The 23,204-nt window shown below is 49.2% G+C and overlaps 5 protein-coding genes across 5 annotated transcripts; 4 read left to right on the forward strand and 1 right to left on the reverse strand.

Moving 5' to 3' along the window:
* Positions 1-1,018: 1,018 nt before the first annotated feature.
* ColSpa_08441 (uncharacterized protein) lies at positions 1,019-2,911 on the forward strand (the record flags this gene model as incomplete). The annotated part of the gene is made up of 4 exons (XM_049274653.1): positions 1,019-1,126; positions 1,230-1,821; positions 1,882-1,965; positions 2,043-2,911. The coding sequence occupies 4 exons, from the start codon at positions 1,019-1,021 to the stop codon at positions 2,909-2,911; spliced, it is 1,653 nt and encodes a 550-aa protein (XP_049130610.1).
* Positions 2,912-4,481: 1,570 nt separating this feature from the next.
* Positions 4,482-6,930, forward strand: ColSpa_08442 (TMEM14 protein; the record flags this gene model as incomplete). The annotated part of the gene is made up of 2 exons (XM_049274654.1): positions 4,482-4,586; positions 4,645-6,930. 2 exons carry the CDS (start codon positions 4,482-4,484, stop codon positions 6,928-6,930), a joined length of 2,391 nt encoding a protein of 796 aa, XP_049130611.1.
* A 5,106-nt stretch (positions 6,931-12,036) lies between these two features.
* Positions 12,037-12,892, forward strand: ColSpa_08443 (protein RTM1; the record flags this gene model as incomplete). The annotated part of the gene is made up of 2 exons (XM_049274655.1): positions 12,037-12,256; positions 12,327-12,892. The coding sequence occupies 2 exons, from the start codon at positions 12,037-12,039 to the stop codon at positions 12,890-12,892; spliced, it is 786 nt and encodes a 261-aa protein (XP_049130612.1).
* Positions 12,893-13,815: 923 nt separating this feature from the next.
* Positions 13,816-15,803, reverse strand: ColSpa_08444 (cytochrome P450 monooxygenase ATR2; the record flags this gene model as incomplete). The annotated part of the gene is made up of 7 exons (XM_049274656.1): positions 13,816-13,860; positions 13,918-14,315; positions 14,366-14,532; positions 14,593-15,122; positions 15,307-15,398; positions 15,458-15,524; positions 15,561-15,803. The coding sequence occupies 7 exons, from the start codon at positions 15,801-15,803 to the stop codon at positions 13,816-13,818; spliced, it is 1,542 nt and encodes a 513-aa protein (XP_049130613.1).
* A 5,631-nt stretch (positions 15,804-21,434) lies between these two features.
* On the forward strand, positions 21,435-22,618 carry ColSpa_08445 (aryl-alcohol dehydrogenase; the record flags this gene model as incomplete). Its single annotated transcript, XM_049274657.1, has 2 exons — positions 21,435-21,648; positions 21,705-22,618. The coding sequence occupies 2 exons, from the start codon at positions 21,435-21,437 to the stop codon at positions 22,616-22,618; spliced, it is 1,128 nt and encodes a 375-aa protein (XP_049130614.1).
* Positions 22,619-23,204: the final 586 nt, after the last annotated feature.

The raw sequence follows: 23,204 nt of genomic DNA on the forward strand, positions 1-23,204 counted from the left end.
AAAGTGATGGTAACCGGGAGGATCACATAGAATATGTTAGGACGCAGACGCGGAGCCGCCCTGAGGTCAAGCATTCGCCAAGCCACGACCCAAGTCGCACATCAGCTGCGGCGAAACGAGGATTCCTTCCCATTGGACTTGGCGAAGAAGACCAAAACGGAAAGGAGGGGAACCCAAGGATCCGCGGTTATTAGGATTGCCGTCCCCTCTTGCGAATCCCCATCTTGTTCATGAAGGGTTTGGGAAGAAGAGAATGCATCTTAGGTAAGTAATGGTCACTTGCCTACCATTTCCGCCCGGCCTCGTCTGATGAAACCCCACACGGCCGAGCTCGAAACGACGAAACTTGTCTCATACCAGCCGAAACCGAGGAGCCTTACCTTGTGTTGTCTCTTTTGCCTCCCCCTCCCACTCGAGACCGGACGAGGATATCACCTCTTTGATGCTGCCTGCTCCTTGCACATGGAAGGCATCTGCATTCAGGCCTGGCACCCGCAAGCCTGTAGTGATCGGAAGTCTTATGGTCCGATGATTAAGCCCGATGCCCCCTTGCATCTACTTTCCGCCGAGGCGCATCATCAACAGATTGTGCGGCCGGAAGAGGATGGGAGCGGCATCTTGCAGCAATTCTTCTTGCACAGCCGACACCAGACAACTCATGCGATTGGAGGGTCGAGCTCCTCTCCGGCTGGGCGCTGCTTCTATGTGTCCGACCACCCCATCAAACAATCATGCCCGTCGACTACCAGGTGGCATGGCAGCCCTTCATTGCCCCATTCTATACCTTGCCATATGTACAAGACTCCGCCGCGCCCACTCCCGAGATCATTAAGCTTACTTGACCCTCGTTTGATTGTTGATAGCCCCTCTATCTGGTCGTACCTCTATACAAACGTCTTTCCCCTAGGACCCGTGGGTTTAGTAACGGTGTCTCTCCTTCTCTTATCATCCCACCATACTCTTTTTTCTTTCTCATCGTTTGTTTACCAACCCCGGCGGTTGACCCTCGCTAATCATAATGACGCTCATGAAGCTTTCTCAGCTTTCTTTACTACTTGCTGGCTTGGTCGCAGCTCAAGGTCAACAGAATGTTCAATTCAATCAGGTTATCAATCTCAATGGGGATGTAAGTTGTTTCCGCAGCACACTGGTTCTTGACCATCGCGATGGTCATTGGGAAAGAGGTGGGAATCTGCTTTGTTAGAGGCGTTCTAACAAGTCTCTCCCAGATGCAACTCAACAGCTTAGTGTTTCCCGACAACACCAAGATTGAAACGTTTTCCCAAACGCAGCGTCAAATCATCGTCAACCAGAACCCTAACCCATTGCCGGCAAGCCACGTTGTCGGCTCATCAGGGCAGCCCTTCGTTCAACTCTCGCGCAATTCTTTCACTATTCAGACCAATGGCGCCAACGATCTAGTAGGCGCTCAGATCGAGCTGGCCATTGACCAAAACACGCTGCAGCAAGCTGGTGTCACCGCTGATAACACCTATGTGGCGATGCTGTCAAAGGACCGCCAAGCGTGGATCGTTATGGAAACCGTCAAGAGCGTCAACATCACCGATGCAAATGTCCGTATGGTCAAGCTGAATCAGATCGATGGCGAGTACGTGGCGGTAGGCCGCCAAACTAGCGAACTTGGCGTCTCTTTGACACCCTTTGGTCAGCCTGTCAAGATCGTAGGATCCGGCATTCAGGAGGCGGAATTTCAGGACGGATTCCGGATGTCCATCAGGGCTAGTCAGCCAATGAGCATCCGCACGGACGTTGTCAACGGCATCAGCCCTGAAATGGTCACCAACGGCATCATGTCCATTAGTGAGTGCCAAGACATGATCTCGTTCTTGTCAAAAACCCACCATGCTAATACGATGACAGACAACTACCGCTACCTCGTCACGAGCAACCTGGCAGGAGTCGTGCCTAGCCTCAACAGTATGACAGCCGTGGTCCAGATGCCGCGTAAGTTTTTGTTTCCCGCTGCATGAAATAAACTTTATCTATGTTTTGCGAGCGGCACTGACCGGGTTCTGAAACAGTGAATGTTGATCGACTCATGGCGATGGCCATGCGCGCAGGTGCTGCACCTCAGACTTCCATCACACTCGGCATCGCTCAACGCCCGGTTCTTCAGAACCCTGGTGGTGCCGCAGGTGCACTGCAGGCTGCTCGCTCCAAGCGTCAAGAAGTGAACAACGGAACCGCTGGCCAGCAACCTCCAGCGAACGGCGGTGGTAACACTGCCGGCAACGGTGCAGGAGCCGCTGCTGGTAACGCCCCCGCTGTCGCACCGCCTCCGCCAGGAGGAAACACTCAGAACCCCCCTTCAAATGCCGGTCCTGCGATCCCTGCGGCTACGCAGCTTCTCCTGGCTCAAACCTTCAGCCCGATCAGTGCCCAGGTTCTCCTTGACAGAGAGAATGCTCGTATCGCCGTTCCTGTCAATCAGATTGACGGCGAGTTCATTCTTACTATGATGGTCGCCGGGACGCCAGTTGGCGCCCAACCCCAGCCCGCCCCTCAGCAAGGCCAACCGCAACAAGGCCAGCAGCAGGGCGGTGGTCTCGTACAGCCCGGCACGCCCCAACAGGGAGGTGGTGGCATCACCGGTGCGCAGCCTGGCCTCGCACCGGCCAGCGCCCCGAAGGCTGCCAGCGCTGCTAGGCAGCCGACACGCAGACAAGGACCCGAGGCGCCGCCGGCAGCCGCCCCGATTCCTATGGGAGGCTATGAGATGAAGATGGCCGACCTCATGGCTATGGCTGAGACAAGGCGCAATGGAGGCGTCATGGCTACGTGGGAAATAATGGCCAACTTTGCTGCACAGCAGAAGCCCGACCAGAAGAAGTCCGAGATCATGAGCCCAAGGTCGTTCCCGATGAGAAGACGTCTGGGCACGCATTCCTAGGGTGTGTCCCTTTAGGTAGCATGGGAATAATTTCAATGTGTATTCATTTCATCATAGTACCCTTGTCCGGTCACCTGCAGAGCAAGGTAAGACGTCTTAAAGGTTTTAAAACTACTCAATAGAAGAAACATTACTGGTGATCTAAGCTTCATTTTGCTCAAAGACTGGCAATCCTACTCAATCGCCACTTGTGACAGTGACAGTGACAGCGGTTGCGAGGGCTTCTCGGGCTTTTTTTTTTATATCCAAGGAACCAACTGTTTAATGAAACACGATTAAAGAAAGTGGAGAACAGGTTGCCGAAATGTTTCAATCGCGCTGTCAGACATCGTGCAGATCAGCAAGCTCGTGTAAGAAACAAACAGTGGCCTTGGTCGGGGTCGGAGAATATGCAGCTCGTCCCCATGTTTCCTGACCCGACGGGCAGGTTCAGTGTTTCGAAACAAGAATCAACACGTGGAATTCTTGACAGAAAATACATCCTCAACCTCGGCGCGTTTGTCAAGACAAAGAGGGGGGCTTGCATTTCAAATACTCGTCCCGATAATCGTACTTTTGGCTGAACTTTCAACTTAGATTTGTATCCGGAGATCAGGTTGGGAGGTCAATGCTATCGCGGGCGAGACCGAGCCCTGCAGCAACACATCTTGACAGCCCTTACAAACAAAGATTTCAAAGCCATGAACATCCGTGGCCGAGGGAAATCTGAAGTGATGACATCGGAGTGAATGAACGGAATGGCGAGGGCAGCGCACAGACATAGTGGAATCGCTCGAGCAATGTCCAAACACTTCATTTCCTCCTTGCCATCAACGTCATCGCGCTCATAGCTTAGCCCATTATCTCTAAGACGTGCACTGATCTGATGATAGCAAATCTACCACGGGCCAAAACTATCATAGGTAGTATGCCATCGTCCTTTGCTTTGTCTCTCTCCACCTCTAGTTATAACTTTTGTGTTTTGTTTTACCACATGCGGCGTTGCGGCAATCATCTTCCATCATTCACAAAACCTTTTCACTGGACCTGCTGTCTCTGCCCAAGTTTCTGGTTCGGCCAACCAACTTCGTGCTGACAGAAATAATGAAAATGAAATTGCTAGAGAATTGTTAATTTCGTCAAGAGCATGATAGTAAAATGGGATGAGAAGGAGTCGGCAAATAGCAGCCGATTTCGGCATTGCTTTCATTTCAACGATAAGTTCCCTCGGAGAAGCGGCCCATTGTACGCATCTGAACGTGGGACCCCCTCTCCTGATGACGTCTGGGCAAGTGGTGCTATCTCCAGCATTCACCTATCTTATCAGCGGTGGTGCCCCTCACTGCCCAGGAACCCCAACTCCCGACCTGTCCCTAAAGTTGATGGTAACATGAATAGTGGGCATCGATTTGGGTAATGTTACCGTTCCATTCAGGGTCGTAATTAGCGATATGTTGGATGAACTGAGGAGACTATCCATGAAAGGGATGGATCGTCCAAGTCCCCGCCGCCGAACTGAGGTTGGCCGTTAAGAACGGCCATCTTCCTCAGCCTCTTGAAGCTTTGAGGCAGATGAAATGAATCCCAGGAAATGGTGATCTCTGAAATGAAGGGATTTAGGAGTCTCAGTCCTCTCTCAGTGCTGTACCTGAGCGGCATTGCGCTTGGGGCAGTTACCAACTCGTCTCTCCATGGAGTGAGTAATCAACATCGACACGAAGTTTCGTTAAACCTTATTAACATCAATCGCACAGAAGTCCGTTCCCCTTGATTTGAGCTCCCTCTTCAACAACAAAGGTTTCGGTACTCAGCCGGGAGAGGCATCATTCGACGCACTTGACCAGTCGTTCCCTCAGCCAGTTATTGGCCCGGACTTCGTCTCACCCGACACAGGAATCCAGTATAGTTTCCCTGGGTACACCGGACCCACGGAGCCCGACAATCTCATCTGTACTGGTCAAAAAGTTACCGTCCCCCAGGACAGCTACTTTTCAGTCTCATTCCTCGTGGCCGGAGACGTTGAGGGTGCGACCGTCAGCGGCAATGTGTCCTTCGCCTACTCCGACAACACGACATCCGAGTATGAGCTCCGCACACTCAACTGGTTCAGCTTCTTGACTATCAACCGCGGTGAGATTGTATTCCCGAGCAGATATACAGCCAATGGCTCCGACTTCAATACCTCGCACATATTTGAGCGTTCCACGGCGCTGCCGCCAGGAAAGAAGCTTAGCTCCATCACCCTGCCGGTGAAGAATAATGCAACCGAGGGTCGACTTCACGTCTTCGCTATCTCTTTGTGGCACCAGACCCCAGAAATCGGGGTGCAGTCAGTCCGTCCGACGCAGAAGTGGGTGGGAAATGGAACACAGGTAGTTGAGGTTACCGTCAACAACGCTGGGTCGAAGTGTGTGTCTGGCGACGGTCTTAACGTAACTATTTCTGGAGATGGATTTCGCACCGTTAGCCCGGGACACCTGAAGCGACTCTGCCCCGGCGATCAGAAGGTTATCACAGTCGGTGTCGATGGAGCCTCTGATGGTCCAGTCAGCGTCTCCCTTGAGATTAGCAGCCGAAGTACTCGACAAGCGACGTCGATTGACGGTGTGGAAATCGGTTTGACAGAGTGGACTGCAGATTCCGACAGTCTGTCCAAACATGAAAGTCCGGAATGGTTTGACGACGCCAAATACGGTATTTTTATTCATTGGGGACCGTATTCCGTCACCGGCTGGGGCAACTCGACGCCGTACGAAAGCTACGCCGAATGGTTCTGGTGGTACTCCACGCACCATCCCGATGGTGATCGCTCCAACTTCTATGGGTACCGCCTCGATACCTACGGCCCCGACTGGGCGTACGATGACACTTTCCCGGAGTTCAACGCGTCAAGATTCGATCCCAAAGAGTGGGTTGACTTGTTTGCTGACGCGGGCGCCAAGTATTTCGTCATCACGACTAAGCACCATGATGGCTTCGCTCTCTTCGACACAGGTGAAACTTCGAATCGTTCGGCAATTCACTATGGTCCCAAGCGTGACCTTCTTAGGGAACTCTTTGATGCCGCCGAGACATACCAGCCCTCGCTAAAGCGGGGAACATACTTTTCACTACCTGAGTGGTTCAACCCAGATTTCGGCCCGTACGGTTTCGTCCAGTTTCCTACAGCCTCCTCGGTCTCCTGGCCGGGTACGCCGGCGCCAAACCCCTACACAGGCGAGCCAGAGCCGTACACTGGACATGTCCCCGTAAACGACTTCATCACGGATCTCATGGTCCCTCAAATGGAGACTCTGGCATATGACTACGGCACCGACATCATGTGGTGTGACTGCGGCGCCGCTAATGGCACGGCAGGCTTCGCGGCAGAGTGGTGGAACAAGGCCCGTGCCGAGGGCCGACAGGTTGCCATCAACTCACGCTGCGGCATCTCTGAGGCGGCCGACTTCGACACTCCTGAGTACCAGACCTTCGCGTCTGCTCAGCAGCGCAAGTGGGAGAGTAACCGTGGCATGGACCCATACAGCTACGGATACAACCGAGAGACGAAGCCTGAGGAGTACATGAACGCTACCACAATTGTATACTCGCTCGTTGACATGGTGTCGAAGAACGGCAACTTCTTGCTGGACATCGGGCCGAGGGCGGACGGGACTATTGTGCAAGCTGAAATGGACAACTTGCGTGAGGCCGGTAAGTGGATCAAGAGCCATGAAGAAGCAATCTTCAACACGACATATTGGTTCGTGCAGAGTGAAATTCCAGGTGGACCGGACGTGAGGTTTACGCAAACTGATGAGGCGTTTTACACCGTGTTCTTGGAAAAGCCACTTGTCGTTGACGGCTGGGTTACTATCCAAGCACCGGTTCCCGTTGTCAAGGGCGATGTTGTCAGTCTTCTCAACATCGAAGGCGGCGAAGACCTCGAGTGGAAATCAGTTGGGTCGGGGACTGAGCATGGGTTGAAGATCAAGGTGGACGAAGCATTGATTGAGGCGGACCAGTTCGCTTGGGTCTTCAAGGTCCTTTACGCGGCTTGAGATGGAAGAAACGGGCATGCCATCAATCTAGTCATTTTGATCCGAGTTCCCATTGTCTACAAAGGTCCACAAAGTTATTGTGATTTATATTCGCTTCTGAAAAATGTGTGCATCCTCATAAAGGGAACAAAATCGAATGCGCCCGGGGTTGGGGGATCGAACCGCCGGCCTTACGACGCTGCTTGATGGCAACTAAATATGTTTTACCACTAGTTGATAGATCAGCTGTTCATGTTGAACGCGAGTCTGAGAAGACTGAGAGCTTCTGTGGTAGTGCTGCGTATGTGACCCGTTCTGTTGATGATAGTCTCGAAATCAAAGCCTGGGAGGCTTGCAAAAACCCTGCTTCTTACTCGAAACCAAGGACAGGGTTAATTCTGACTCATTCCATCTTGGGTCCAGTACCAAGCTTACATGTTTTGCGTCTCAAGATGAAGATTTCATGATTTATATCTACGAGACGATATGTTCTAATAGTATATGAGCGTGATGCGGCTAAATTACCGTAAACCTTCTACCACCAAGTCTAAAGTGCAATCTAGCAAGGAATGTTTTGGGTATCTCTGTCCTCACTTTGCCTCCTAAAATCCAATAACCTTCTTTCCCGCCTCACTGGCTCGGCAAATCTCATCAAACTTTTGCAGTACCCGCTCAACATTGACTGGAGTATTGCGAGCCAGATACTCACCCTCAGCTCGCCGGGCAGCGGCAATGCTGTGGCGAGTCTTGAACTTGACTGCTGTTCTGATGCTCTGATACGCTCCTTGGGCAGGGTAAGCAACGATTCCAAGGGTTCCTGTGTTGCTGAAGTTAGTGTATCGTCCAAGACGATGAGGTTCGTGGGATTGAGGAACATACCTGAAGCCGTCTTGGTCATCATGTTCATCACACCCTTGCCAACGCCCACTGCCGCACCTGCCGCACCTCCGTCTCGGCCTCCCTTGTAGGGCTGATAAAATAGATCAGCAAATCCTCCACCGATACCGGTGACAAAGTTCTTCCCGCCAACCATCGCGCCGGACTTCCAATCCGTGATAGGCGCGCGGTCTTCTACTTTCTCGCCGTATAGTTTTGGCGTCACGCGGAGCCCTTCTGTAACCGCCAGTGGCACGTCGAGGTAGAATTTGCCATATGATTTGAAAAAGTTGCCGAGACCAGAAGCTGACGCTTTCATTGCCTCCCCTGTGGTACTTCCACAGCCTCCGCCGGCACTCTTTGGTCGTTCAAAGGCGTCGGATTGCGGCGGTGCTAGACTCGGTGATCTAGGAGGTGTCTGAAAATCACTGCTGGCACTGCTTCTCACGACGTCTCCCGTTTCTGCCGATTTTATCTTGGATCGTTGGCGATAAACCTGAATTGGTTTGATGACGATGTCTGTAGCTCCCTTAACCATGCCGGCTCCTGCGCTCATCAGAGATGATGCGGAGCCTGTCACAGGGTCCCATCGGCGATTCTCGATGATGTATGTTCTTGTCTCGTATCTGGAGTATTTTTACATAAGCAAATAGAAATTTCCGGACTCTTGCTGGCTACTCACAGCGACATGTTCTTTTGTCCAATCTTTAGGTGATCGAGAAGGATACCTGCAGCTTGTTTTGATAACTTCAATTGCCTTTTGCTTCTTTTGAACCCCCATGCTGCAGGCTGGTCGGGGAATATGTCACATTGCAAAGTTTCCAGAGGCAAGTTGGCGTGGAACGACTTCGCTGCCGTAGCTACACCGTTCTCAGTCCTCATTTTGGCTGCAACTTCGCCGGCTGCTGCTGCTGCTTCTGGAGTCAAGCAGAAACGTATAGCATCGGCCAAGTTTTGGGCGTTGAGCTGCTTGTGTGGAATTGGCTTCGGCCCCGCACCTGCAATGGCAACCATGTCGCCCCAGAAAGGTTGGCTAGAGCATGTAAGCCACTGTAGAGTTCCTGGTGTATTGATAAAGCACTTACTCGCCAAAGAATGGAACAATAGTTGTCGGCCTTCCGTTCAGCAGTCCACACGCAGTTGTTCCCGCACCGCCATGGTGGAAGACCGCTGCGACATTGGCGAACAACCACTCGTGAGGGCAGTCTCCGAGGAACAGCACATCATCCGAATCGATCCCTCCCAGATTACTCCATCCCTTAGATATTATGGCACGAACACCGGTAGATCGAACTGCCTCAACGAGAATCTTGGTCATCTCGTCAGGGTTGTCAATGACGATGCTTCCAAATCCAATGTAAATAGGGGTCGGCCCATTCATAAGGAAATTCTCCAGCTCGGGCGACGGTGTATACTGGGGAGGCTCTCGGAAAAAGAAGCCGCACACATCTGGCCAAAGTCAGTTCCGTTTTCCGACGTGCCCGTAAAGGCTGGGTTCGTACCGATATATGCCGGCCAATCAATCGGCTTGGGTACTAGTGCTGGAGACCAGCAGTATGTGAATGGTACCTTCTGAGATTCCGCAAGTACTGGTCCTTCGGAAAATGGTACTTCCTCGAGGTCAATTGTCTTTCGCCAGTCGTTGATGACATCTCCCAAACTGTTATGTTGTTAACATTTTCTTTTAATAAGCAATGCCGTTCGTATCTTACCCCTGCCATGTCAACCACTCCACAATGCTGTAGGAAACAAAGTTCGCCGTCATTTGATCAACAACTCCCTTGTCTCCAAACTTTAGGTTTGCCAACGGGTGGGGGAACGCTCTCGTACTGCTCCAGGGCATGGTGAACATAAGGTGTAGTGGTACACCCAAAGCTTGAGCGCAATGGACATGCGCAAAACTCGGTGGATTCGCAATGATTGCATCGGCCACAAAGGGCTTTCCCGTCTGTGTATCGGGCTCGATACACGATCTCCAGCACCCCTCGAGCATCTCCTTGACCATTTTACGCTTTTTCTGAATATCGCCGCCCTTCAAGCTCTTCAAGCTGGGAATAAGGCCGGGGTTTTTGACCATATATGCCATCAATTCGGAAGGATCGCCACCAATGGGGTAAAACTCGAGGTTGGATTTTCGTACAAAATCGTCAAAAACGTCATGTGTGGCCAGGCGGACGCGGTGCCCGTAGGTCTGGAGCTCGTTGCCAAGGGCAATAAAAGGCTGGACGTCGCCTCGGCTTCCTACGACTTGGATGACGATGTTCAGTTTGACGGGAAAAGTCTTTTTCTCAGCGAAGCTCTCTGCTGCCTCAAAATATTTTGGGGGGGGGCCTTGGGCTGATGCGGCTTGGGCGTGTTGGGTTGTGTCTTTGAAATCGGGGATGAAGCAAGCAAGCGTCGTCGCCAAGCGAGAATCGAGATTTATGTCAACTCTACCATCGCCTGTGAGAGATTAGCTGGTTAGAATGGTCACTCTTGGAACGGCATCATTTGGTCCTCCCTACTTCTGACACTGTCTCTATGTTGGTGTAGCCCCTCATTTATCGCCGTTTCGTAAGATGGAAGGTAGTCCTGAGGCAACGTGTCCTCCTCAACCATACGAATCGTACTGCGTTTGGACATCTTCTTTGTTCGGGCACAACCTTGCCCGCGGGGTAACGAATTTGAAAAGTTGGACCTTGTCGTGGGCAAACCTGTTAATTGACTGGTTTTGAATACTAAGGTGTTTAGTTTGCAAGTTTAGATGGGTATCTCGACAATAAGAAAAATGACCTGCAAGGATGATTGTCAATGAAGTCGAGGCAAAGAATTATGTAGGCTCTCAGCAATATCCGAGAGGAAAGTTGATTGCCCATCGCAGAATTTGTAGGAGGGGTTCAAGAAATACTGTCGCAGCGATTCGAAGTTTTCCCCGAAGATTTGCATACCGCCTTCATAAATCAGTCTTCAATATGCTGCGCCCAGTCACACCTCCACGACCTCAATAAAGTGCCGTTTCGTGCTTGACTCGAGTGTGAGGGACTCCGAACGGGAACGCTAAAGTGGCTAGACTGATTATCTCTCCCCCAGCGCTTCAGGCCGCGCCACCACGCGCCGGGATGGCGTCCACGTAAGAAGGACGTGCGTCAGACTCTGGTCGAACTTGAGAGCCGCAGATCGGTTTGTTGCCATTGCTATCATGGCAAAAAGAGGGGCCCGTATTGATCCAAGATGCGCGTGCCTCCATGATGATTGGTTCCGCCCAGCGTAACCATAAATGCTCAAGTCAGGAGGCTAATGGGTTGATGGGCAGTGCAAGAAGATTCTGATTGGGCTATGCGAATCCGCGGGATTTAGGGGCCGCAGCGTTGTCTCGCATCTACATGGCTAATCGCCGCGAATACGCGTATAACACCAACGGTCAGGAAAAGCCGACAAGTGTAGAGGCTATTCCCCACAGCTCTTAGCTTCTCTGGACTTCGCCGAAGGTAGCAACCCTGACGACGCTATTTTGGCATGTCTGGCGGCTTGTCCCACTGACCAACCGCAGTCTCTTAAATATACGCGTATGGAGAACAGCGAACAACGTTCGACGAGGTGGCTCAGCCCTACCACTACGACAAATTCTGACTCCGCGTACAATCTCAGAATCTGCAAATGTCATCCATGAATCTGCCTAGTGTAAGGGGGCTTGTTGTGTTTTTATTATTTTGTAACCACCATTACACGTATGCAAAGACAAAGGGGGAGATACGGGCCATCGAAAATAATGGGGATGGATTACTTATATCTCGGTCTTCTGATCGGTCACGGATGGGGATAGAATCAACTCGCAAGTAAACCCAACGTCAGCCTAGCTTCTTTACACAACCCCACGGCAGTATTGACTCTTGTAGCAAAATCCGACTTCGACTGGAGCCAACATCCGCGGTTTGCTCAAACTTAATCCAACGGAAATCGTATTGCGCCAAGAAGCCACGACTACAATCTTATTATCATGGCAGACAATATCACAACAACAGAAGGCGCGTCCACCGGTTTCGTATTCTATCACTATGAACCATCCATGGTTGCAGCGACAGTTTTCATCATTGTATTTGGAGTCTCGGGTATGCTGCACATTTGGCAATTATGTCGACGCCGGACGTGGTACTTTATCCCATTTGTCATTGGCTGCATTTGTAAGTTTATGACCCCAAGATTTGTTCGGAGACTCAGGGATACATCAGTTAATATCTTTCAGTTGAGGCGGTTGGGTATGCAGGTCGAGCCATGTCGGCATCTGAGGCACCCGATTACACCAAAAACCCTTACATCATTCAGTCGATTCTACTATTACTCGGACCGGCTCTATTCGCTGCTTCAATCTACATGGTGCTTGGCCGACTGATCAATCTTCTTGACGCTGGCCATCACTCGCTGATCAGGCCAAAGTGGTTGACCAAGGTCTTCGTCCTTGGTGATGTCTTGTCATTTCTTGCCCAGAGTGGAGGTAAGGCGACGTCATTCCTGGACCTCTTGGTGTCAATCCCAAAAATATTCTGACATAGAGATATGACTAGGTGGTGGTATGCTTGCAACAGCCACAGACCGTGACTCCGTCAAAAAGGGCGAGAATATCATCGTCGGCGGTCTTGGAATTCAGATTCTTTTCTTTGGCTTTTTCATGATCGTAACGCTTGTTTTCCACATTCGCCTTACCCGAAACCCGACAGCCAATTCCCACACGATACAAACACATTGGAAAGGTCTCCTTTGGGTTTTGTATGGCAGCAGCTTGATGATCATGGTCCGTTCTCTTTTCCGAGTCGCTGAGTATGTCCAGGGCAAGGAGGGCGAACTCCAGTCAAAGGAGATGTACATTTACATCTTTGATGCGCTGCTGATGGTAATTACGGCGATACTTTTTAACTGGTTCCACCCGAGCCGCGTCATCAATACCCGGGCGATTGGTCTCAAGCAAGTGACATCCTCAGAGGTGCTCAATGAAGGGTACTTGATGGAGAGTGGACAGCACCGCAACCCACACCAACAATACCCGCCGCAGGATCATCAGCAGCAGTATATACAGAGCCAACTATACGAGCCATATCAAGGAGCTAATGGTTCTCGGGATTTTCGCAGGTGAAGAAAGTCGGGAAACAAGGAGTGAACTAATTGGGCCTCCGACGGAACCGAAACGACCAAGCGAAGATAATTGGAGAGATTGGGCTTACGAGCCAGCGAACTAAACTTGTTATTGATGAGCGAGCATTTTTCTCTTCTAAACCTGAGGCCAGGATCAAGTACACATAAGTAGGCCAGGCCTTTGGCGTAAGAGCAAAAATTGTAATTATGCATGCTTGAGCAAGAAATGGCGAAAAGGTAAGAGATCCACCTGGAAAAGTCGAATTCAAAAACTTTAGCTGTTAGAATATGTGGGACATTGAACATAAGACTTATGCTGCTGTGTTATTTTTGACTCAAACATGAGTCCCCAATTGGAAAGAGGGCAGTGGCCCGCTGATATGCTCAGCTTCGTGATTAACTCACGTCGAGGCCTGGGCCCATGCCAACACTGCCGCTAGGCCAACGACTACATCGGGCACTCGCTGTCGATTCGATATACCTTTAACCGCTTCGAAAACACCCTTGCAATTAATTTAAAAGCTGACTCACAGTGAGGAAAAGATTCTACGATTGCTCGTGCGAAGGGCGAGGTGGGGACACTGCCCCTCCAGCCAATTGTTGGACTACCCTTAGCAAAACTCTTCCGGATTGCTTGTCGCAGCCTCAGTGTTTGCTAACATTCGCATCGCAACATAATTCGTCCCGTTATTCACAATAAGCTCGATTTGTCATCACATGCTTATGCATACTGCTTGATGTATGTCTAACCCCAAATCGCGTTCCCAGTTATGCAAGCGTATCTTGACCTTGCAACATGCCTATCTAACATCCATTCTGGCAGTTTACCCCATATCTCTGATACCGCGTAACGGCTTCCATCACACACCTTTTGATTCCCAAAAACGCGTGGACTATTTGAACCATACCTTATTTGCCTCGAAACTACAACTTCTTCAGCAAGATCACTCGGTTGGGATCAGGGTAGGACTAGATCAGTCAGCGGACCAATGATATCTCGCACTTTTCCTTAAGAACCTGACTTACCATTGCTCCGGATTCCAAGTTGGGATACCTCTCTCTGCTTCCTCCTACGTTCATAAAGTCGTAATTCAACAACAAATTCGCCATAATCATCTTAATTTCGTTGACGGCAAAGAAGCGACCTGGGCAAGCATGGCGTCCATAACCAAAAGTCAAGCTTGTCTGGCCCACGCTGATAAACTGAGAGTTGGCGACCACCTCTGCTTGCTTGGATCCCGTTTTCTGTTCTTTTTTTGCTTGACGTAACTTGTAGAAGCGTAAGGGATCGAACTTATCCGCATCTGGAAAGAACGCCTCATCGGTGTAGATGCCGATAGAGGGTACTTCGATTACGGTACCTGCAGGGATTACCTGGCCATTAGAGAGAGTGAAGGTCTTGAGAACCTGCCGCTGGAAGGACACTGTGAACAAACATTAGACAGGAAAACCTGACACAACTCAGGAACCTTACCAGGTCCCAAGGCGTAATGTCTCATACACTCCTTGAGGAAGCTATCAAGCTTTTTCATGTTCTGCATGGCAATGCTGGTGAAGACCCCATTAGTCTCAGCCAAAGCTTGTTGCACATCTTCGCGAAGGACGGCAACAAATTCAGGCATCGCTGATAGTGTATATAGTCTTCAATGACAGAGTTAGAATATCTTGAAGTAGAGAAAATAAACTCACAAGGAGACTTACGCGTTTGTAGTCGTGGTTGACGTTGTGTGGATCGCGGCGAAGCTAAGGCTTAGTTCACATTTCGCAAGGTACGTGTCGTCCTTTTGGCCAAACTTCTCTTGTGACTCTAATAGCCACTGAAGCACGTCATCCGGCTTCTGGTAATCGGGGTTCGCAGCAGCCTCTCGCCTTGCTGTCACAACTGGGTTTAAAAACGTGCCTGCTTCAGCTATGCGCTTGCGTACTCTCTTGACCTCAGAAGTCCTTGAAGCTAAGATAGGGCGCAGATACGGCGGTATAGAAGCGACTTTACGAACCGCACTCATAAAGTCGACAGTATAGTTGACAGAAGCTTCAAGGTAAGTGTCGTTCCGACAAAGTTCGGGTCCAATGAAGACACGACCGGAAACCATACCAACGATACGCATCAACTTATCCAGAATTTTGACTTCAGTCCATTCACAAGACTGTGGAAGCTCGATCCGCATAGCTTCAACAACTTCTTCTGAGATAACAGCGTTAAGCCACCCTATACAATCGTGAGCCCTTACCTGAAAGGCGTGGAATTTGGAATAATTCATCATACCTCCTAAAGCTGGTGTCAAGGAAGTTTTGACAATGTGAGGAATTAGGGGAATATTTGTTTCGGCACCAGTGTACTTGGTGTGTAGAGTCTTATGATATACGTTAGTCTCAACATTCTTTCTTAGCTGTTGTCTCGAGCCCTTCAAATACCTCCTCTAAGGCTTTGTTAAAGCTTAGAACATCATCAGGCAGCCTCTTCAGCTCATCCATGAATTTAGGGGCTACAACGATGTTCGTCGATTCTGTGTTTTCAATATTAGCACTAAGCCAAAAATCCGTGTTCTGCCAATCTCAAGCTTACTCCTTGCCGTAGTAATCCGAAAGGCCCGCTCTTTGAACTTTACGGAATGAATTGTTAGAACATTGCGCTTTACAAGCTTAGGATCAAGATGTAGTCAACCCACCTTCTTATACCCATCTAAATAAAGATTCTTTGCTTCTCCATTCATGAATTTCTTCCTTCTGCTCTCTTTCCCTCCATATTCGGCCCCAACTAGGGGTAAATCTGCCAGGTGGGTGGTCTTGAAGGCTGTCTGTAAGACCAAGGCAAAAGCACAGGCAAGCAGCGTCGTCGCGACTACAGGCCATCGATAAGCCGCCTCGGCCAGTAGCGTGCTATCCACGGCTAGCCTCGCTGTGGCGTTCATATTGGGAAACACTGACATGGTTTCTTGGGCGGTTAACAAGTCACGGTATGGGCGTGCTTAAACGGATGATTGAACTCTGAGCAGAAGAGGGGATCGAAGACTATAATATACGTTGCTTTTTCTCCACCGTATTCTTCCTATGCAGCATGACAGTACAAATATCCGTGCCGAGTGGCTCGCCAGGTAATCCTGTTTGCAGGAAAATCCTTCATAGTGACGAAAAACGCGACCGGTGGGAGACGAACGGTTACGAGCAGCGCAAGACGCCAGAGTGTAACACAAGCGGATGGAACCCAGTCCGGCCAGGGTTTGAGAGCCGTCGATTGTGGGGCGTGCACCGCCTTTTGCCCCCCACCTCTGTGCTGATCAATGAGACAGAAAGTGATTTGACCCAACAAAGTAACATGGGCACTGCAATGGGGATTTATCAATAAGAAGAAACCAAAACCTCGGGTGTGGGGGTCCCGAAGCAGAAGGGGTCGGAGCAGGCGGATGGAATAAAACCCCGAACCAAGGTTCATCGAATGAGACGCGTGTGTAAACGAGCAAAACGAGTCAACAGAGCGGGGTAGGTTTCGTACTCGGCAGTCTCATCGTCATCAAACTTTGTGTAGCGTAGTGGGATGGACGTCAGTAATGTGGTGGCATTGATGTACCTCTGAAACTTTGCTATGTTATGGGACGGGAGGTTCGATTAGTCGAGTTGTCCCCTGAATTGGGTCTGTCTTATCTTCAGGATGTATACCACAATTGAAAAGCCAGCCAGTCTTATTTGTGCTGGTGTTTTGATCAGTCTCTCACCATTTCTTTCATGAGCATTGGTCGGCTTTCCTAACCGTCAAGGTATTGATAATCTACGGTGTCTCACAGCTTTAAATCCGCGGCATTCGGAAACTCACGAGTGGCCAAACCATTATGCTATTCTTGGATGAAGGAAGATACCCGAAAATGTTGGAGGAAACAAATATTGAAGTCGATTCACTTGTGTGTTTAGTCCTCTCGGTTGGGCCTGTAGCACATCAGATGGCATGGATCTTCTTTGCACCAATTTGGTATCTCTGACTAGAAAAGCTAGCAACGCTCGGGAGCTGGGAACTCTAAGAAAGCCAATAATTTCCCTGTCGAACAACTGGGTTACATGATTTGTGGTGGGCCTTTGCTATTGTTGCGCAATAACTCACCTCACGAAATGTCCCCTGGTCCGTAGTGATTTCCTCCGGCAATCCCTAGATCGTTGTGACATCCGGAGATTTCAAAAACCTAGCCCAACTTCGCTTTGTTACTCATGTAATGGGATCGGGCCTCAACACACGCGTTATTTCCTATGTATGATTGCCATTTAATTGTCATACAAATATTGTTGGCGAGGTTTTCCCAAGCATAACCCGAGTTAACGCAAATCGCCCAGCATTGGACGCTCTCACCTCACCCATGCATCGGAACGTGATCCGTTTCCGTGTCACATCCTTTGTTAAGGGCAACCAACCATCTGAAGAAATAGATCTTGAGTTAGTAAACTAGCCAATCGGGTGATAACTCACGGTTTTCTACTTGCATAACCAATCGGAGACCAGTCGAGCCGCACGAAGAGACGGGAAGGCCGTGGCCGTCTATTTAGTTGACGGCAATCTACAGTCGAATGGACTTCAGGCCCGCCTGACTGGTCGAAACGTCGTATCCCGTCGGTTAGCAGAAACCCCCAGTTTTTTCGTTGCCTCACTCTCCACTTCTACTTATTTCCAAGAAATGTTTAACTTAATGTGTTGCAGTGTCTAGCTAACACACTCATGGTTCTGGTTGGCTTACCCTGCCTTTGGCAACATTAGAGCCTTCTGGTACCTGATGAGATAGGGGGCAAATGGTTCGGCCACCCGCCAGACGTTGCAACGTGACTTTTGGGTTGGGGGCGGCTGGTGGAGATTCTCCAGCCAAGTGCGGCAGCTGTGAGGAGTTCAGCCCATCAAGCGACCACATTATGAACTGATTATTTTCTCTGTGACTCTGAGATGAAGATATTGTGATGACCAACCACCACGGTAAACATGCGTGACTGTTGTTCTGCTGAGGTTTGAGCCATCGTTGTATCCAATAGCTATTGAACCCTTGAAGGATTCCCATTAGCAGATAGCCCTGTTCCGAACGCTATCCACAAAAGCGATCCAACACTAATAGTGGAGGAAATCTGATATCGTAAGCATCAATTGAATAAAGGATAGTGGGTTTACACCATTCGCCTGCCAACCAAAGTCTCCTTCCAAAACACAAGGTGCAACAAGAAGACGATGTCGAAATACACATCCGGAATGAGGTGAAAGAAAAGCAGAGCAGCGTTGAGACCTTGCTTGCTTGCGCCATCGTTCACAGCGACTAGTGCTCCGAATTGGTTAGAAACCCTGAGTGTGGTAACCAATCAGATGAAGGCTATGTTCAGGCATTTAATGTTCCGCGGCCATAACGCCTGGTTCAATGTCTGAGGTATAGGTACCACATGTGCACGCCTACGAACAGGCTACCGTTCTGGGTTGTCTTGTTTAAGTCAATCGAAGCTGGGAATTTAGCGAGTGTGGGCCTTTTGGATGACTTTAATGCTCCCGTGGCAGACCCGAGGCTGTTTTTACTTTGCTGAGCGATTCCTGCAACGGCTTCTTGAAATGGAACGAACATTCACAGCTGATAAGATAACAAGGAATCATTTTGCGCTGTTGTTGTTAAAGGATCTCTAAGTCAAGAGTTTTACTCTACTCACAAACAGCGAATATTTGGATTTTTCCCTTCCAACTAATCTCGTCACTGGCGGCCCGGGGTTCCCCTAATACTTTGAGTATTATGTGAGCTCCGGGAACTTCACTGACCAAATCAGAACCGTTTCTGTTGAGGTTTACAACTTGATGGATAATCTGTATTTCTAGGACACATTGGTGATACGTTGCGCATTAGAAACTGCAAACACCAGCCCTACTGACTGTATTCTGTAAGTTTTCATGGATGATGTTGGTTGAGTCACTGACCAAACTAGACTAGGTGCAAAGAACCGGTATAAAAGCCTTTATTTCTTTGTTTCAAAAATCTGTCGGATAGACTCATAGCTCACTTCTAAGCGTTCCCAAAAGTTTTTGGTGGCTGTACGTTATCGTTAAGCTAAAGAAAGGCGTATGGTTATTGAGGAGGTCGCTATTCGAGACTCCAGGAATACCTTAACGCTGTTGGCGTCAAGTAAAATTGGTCTCCAACCGAGCTCGTATCTATTATTGGAGAATAGAAGAAGCTTTAAAGTCCAGGTAAGAGAGACTGCGCTGCTATGATACGTCCATAAGGTCGATCATATAGTGTTTGAACCGTAGGGATATTACTGTTGCCGACGTCTATCCTGAAAGCACAGGTTGGGCAGCATGCACGCTTGACAACATAGTCATGAAGCGGCAGCCTCAGATACTATAAATCACCGAGATCCTTCGCTGAAAAATTATATGAAGAGGTTCCACGACTGTAAAATCTCTAGAAGTATGGATTGCTGCTTTGTAGGTTGTTGCCCAATTCTCTTGCTACCTAAATACCCTCCGCTTTTGATGATCAAGTAGTTACCTAGAAAACCTTACGGATTCAAACAGACGATTTATGCAGGTGTTTATTTACTGAAGTGGCACTCGAAAATACTATTGGTGTTCTTCTCAGCCACATGCTGTCCGACAAGCTCATTCATAGCATCAGCAGGGCTCTGATTTCTTTGCGGAATCACAGAACAGAAAGACTCCTACAAATGACTGTTTAAATGCATTTTTCATCTCCACTGATGAAAGTAACGGCGTTGTAGGTGTGTTTCCAATGAAAACGCTTCTGAAGCCAGTAGATTATTCAAAGTGTTGTCAGCGCAATTGCATGGTTGTTTGGTCAGTAGAGGCCACACCTATCTCACAACTCATTGCATTGGTTTCAATTTCATCATCATCGCCATTGATAAAGCTAAACTCCCCGATCCTTCAGTTAGTCTTCCATTGTAGCTCAGTATTGCAGTCCTAGAGCGGTCAGCCCTGCTACGTAAGAGGTTTTGTCCGTTCAAAGTATTGATGGCAATGAGGTGGACACAAAATGACAACCCAATGTCTGGGAACCGTCCCTGCCAACTTTGCACATTTTCCACTTCAATTTAAGCTTGGGAAAGACTTATCGTCTAGAATCTTTATAAGTTTAGTCGGTACGTTAATGAACAAAATTTATGCGCCCTTAAAAGCAGTGGACTTCCCCAAGCTCTTTGGCCGAGACAGCTTAGAGATATGGCAACGGACAGTTGTTATACAATCATTTCATTCATGAAACATCTGAAGATATCTTTATTTCATGATTTCTTGGACACAACTTCTGAAACCTAAGTATGTACTAGCCCTGGGAATGTTTAAGTCAAGTCTATGGTGAGCTAGTTCTGATACTCAGTCCCCTCATGAGTCCAATGTTGATGATCAGGTTTGGTTTTCAAAGCCTTCAAGGAAGATTTCATCTAAATCTGGCTCTTACAAGTTTTGGCACATGAAAAGCTTTTGTTTCAATGACCGTTTCCCCGTTCGTCTTGCAGGCAGATGCAATCCTACACTGAACCAACGGCAATACCACATGGCCACGTATCAAAGATAATATTCTATGCTCCTTCTTCTCGGAAGGGGACTTTTCAAAATTGTTCCCGGTTGACTAGTATGAATAGTATGCTTGATACTCAAAGGGTATCATAGACGTGGTGCAATACTGGGATGAGTCCCACATCAGGACTGGTGGAATGTAATGCGATCGGCCCAAGCGTAGTCCATTTCAAGGGATCAAAGCTGATCCCTTGAGGTTCTATACGGATCGATAGGAGGCTACCGAAAGAACATTCCGACTCAGCAAAGATCGAACACAAAGATTGCTCGACCTTCTGATGTCCGGAGCGCCAGCCAGCACCGTTCTGCTCGATTTCCCTTACGAGTCAAAGATCAAGGGAGGAACTTCATATGCTCTTTTGGGTAATGAAAGCTTACCGAGACATATAGAAACGAAAACCTCTGGGCATCGGATCTTTGAAAATGGGTTGGATGAAGTGGACCGCCCAGTTATGCCAAAATTGGGGACATATTGGTAAGCGTCTGTTCACAAAGCAAATATGTCCAAATCGTATATGGCGGAACTCAAAGTAGTTCTTTTGTTGTTATTGGACTTGCGAAAAGCTCTTGGGATGTTGCTAACGTCGCATATTAGTTCGCAACGATTGCCATTTTATCGGACCCTTCCCGCGCGGGTTACCCCGCATCCTTGATTGATTTTGAATTGGAAGTCCAATTCCCCCGTGCCTCTCCAAAAGTAAATGCCTTCTTGGGAATCCAAACTATTATGATTGGTTTTATGTTTGCCTTATCAAAACATTAGTGGCGGCGTTTACCTAACTAAGTAGCTGGGGTACCTCCGTGGATGCATCGCGCTTATCGCCGCGATCCGACCCCGCACTTCCTAACTCGTACTTTTCTTGCAACGTTCAGCAATGCGAGCAACCCATACCATCTAACTGAGCCCTCATAATATTTTTATCCAAGTTTTGAGTGATTCATCACCGACAGTCATTTGAAACACTAAAATTAGACCTGCAATCATAATATCGACCTTGGCAAAATGTCTTTTACGTCGGAGGCCATCATCGCCAGGGGTCCTTTCTCCGAAGGAAAATGGGCCATCGAACCTGTAACCCTCCGAGAGCTTCGTTCAGATGAGGTTCTCGTTGAAGTTGTTGCTTCCGGTATCTGCCATACAGACTTGCATTGCGGCAACACGCCCGAGGACAAGGGAGTTCCTGGCGTGTATTACCCAAGGGTTCTTGGACACGAAGGTACGGCGGTAGCCCTTTATAGGCTCTGTTGAAAGCTAATTGACTTTTTCCATTAGGCTCTGGCTACGTGGTTCGGGTTGGAAGCGGCGTTACCAAAGTCCAGGCCGGCGATGCCGTCTTCCTTTCCTTCTCATATTGCGGATCATGCCACGTATGCAAGACTGGACCCCCGTCTCACTGCACCAACTTTTTCGAACTTAACTTCATTGGCGAACCCGTGTTCTCCGACGGAATCGGCGGTCGCTTCTTTGGCCAGTCCAGCTTGGCTCACCACACCGTTGTGAGCGATACGTCTGTCGTGAGCGCCGCCGGTCTTGGTCTCACTCGTGATGACTTAAGGGTACTTGCACCGCTTGGCTGTGGTTTTCAAACTGGGAGCGGAACAGTCATCAACGTTGCAAAAGCTGGAACCGAGGATTGCATCGCCATTGCAGGCATGGGAGGTGTGGGATTGGCAGGTGTCATTGCCGCGAAAAACCAGGGATGCAAGACTATCATTGGAATCGACCGATTTGAATCCCGTCTCCAACTGGCGAAGTCGCTTGGCGCGACGCATGTCATCAACACAACTGGGCTAGAGATGGCACAAGTCACGGAGAAAATCAAAGAGGCGGCAGATGGTCTAGGAGCGACCATCTGCATCGATACTAGTGCGCACCCGCCTCTCTTGAACGCCCAGATTGAAGGCACACGTTATATGGGCAAGATTATCCAGGTTGGTACGGGCATGCCGGAATCTCACCTTACTCTTCACATGCAAAGTTTTATGGTCAGCGGTAAGCAGTATTTTGGGGCTATCCAAGGCCACGTTAATACTGCGGAGTACATTCCTCAGATGGTTCAGTGGTGGAGAGATGGAAAATTTCCTGTCGAGAAGCTCATCAAGGTTTTCGAGTCTGCCGACTTTGGTTCAGCTGTGGAAGCTATGAAGCGTGGCGATGTGGTCAAGCCCATTATTGCATGGTCATGAGCAGATGGGCGAATAAAAATAGAAGATCACTTTGTTTAACATCTTGGAAAGCAGGATAGAATATGTTGGCATTCCTATTTCAAAAGGTTGGTTGACTAGTCAGCATCATCGATCACAAATCTCATGCGGTGGACTCTTTTCTCGATGCTTCCGACGACTTTGACAGGAATATTACAATGAAGGCGTCTCGACCACATCGACAACACAAGCATCTGAATCTTCAGTTGGTCGAGCCAGGGTTCTCTCGGCTTATTTGCCGACTTATCAGTCCGCATCTTGTTAGTCTAGACAACCCCAGCTAGAGCACAGTTTTCTGATTGGCTTATAATTACGAGCAGCCGACTGGCCATTCACAGGAGGTTCTGATAAGAGAACGCGCGAATAATGTTGCATCCATTGTCATGCATGAACCCCGTAATCTGGGGGCTCTGGTGGATACGATGTTTTTGCCAACTGACGCGTTGCATTTATCCCACAGATCAATCTTCCCCTGAGCGGATAAGGTGTGCCTTTTCCTCTGCTCCTCGAGCTTTCCCTCTCTTATGAGCAAGAATCGCACCACTTTCCCGCATAGTCAGCCAATCCA

This window comes from Colletotrichum spaethianum, assembly GCF_022836535.1.
Source record: "Colletotrichum spaethianum MAFF 239500 DNA, contig22, whole genome shotgun sequence".
NCBI lineage: Eukaryota > Fungi > Ascomycota > Sordariomycetes > Glomerellales > Glomerellaceae > Colletotrichum > Colletotrichum spaethianum.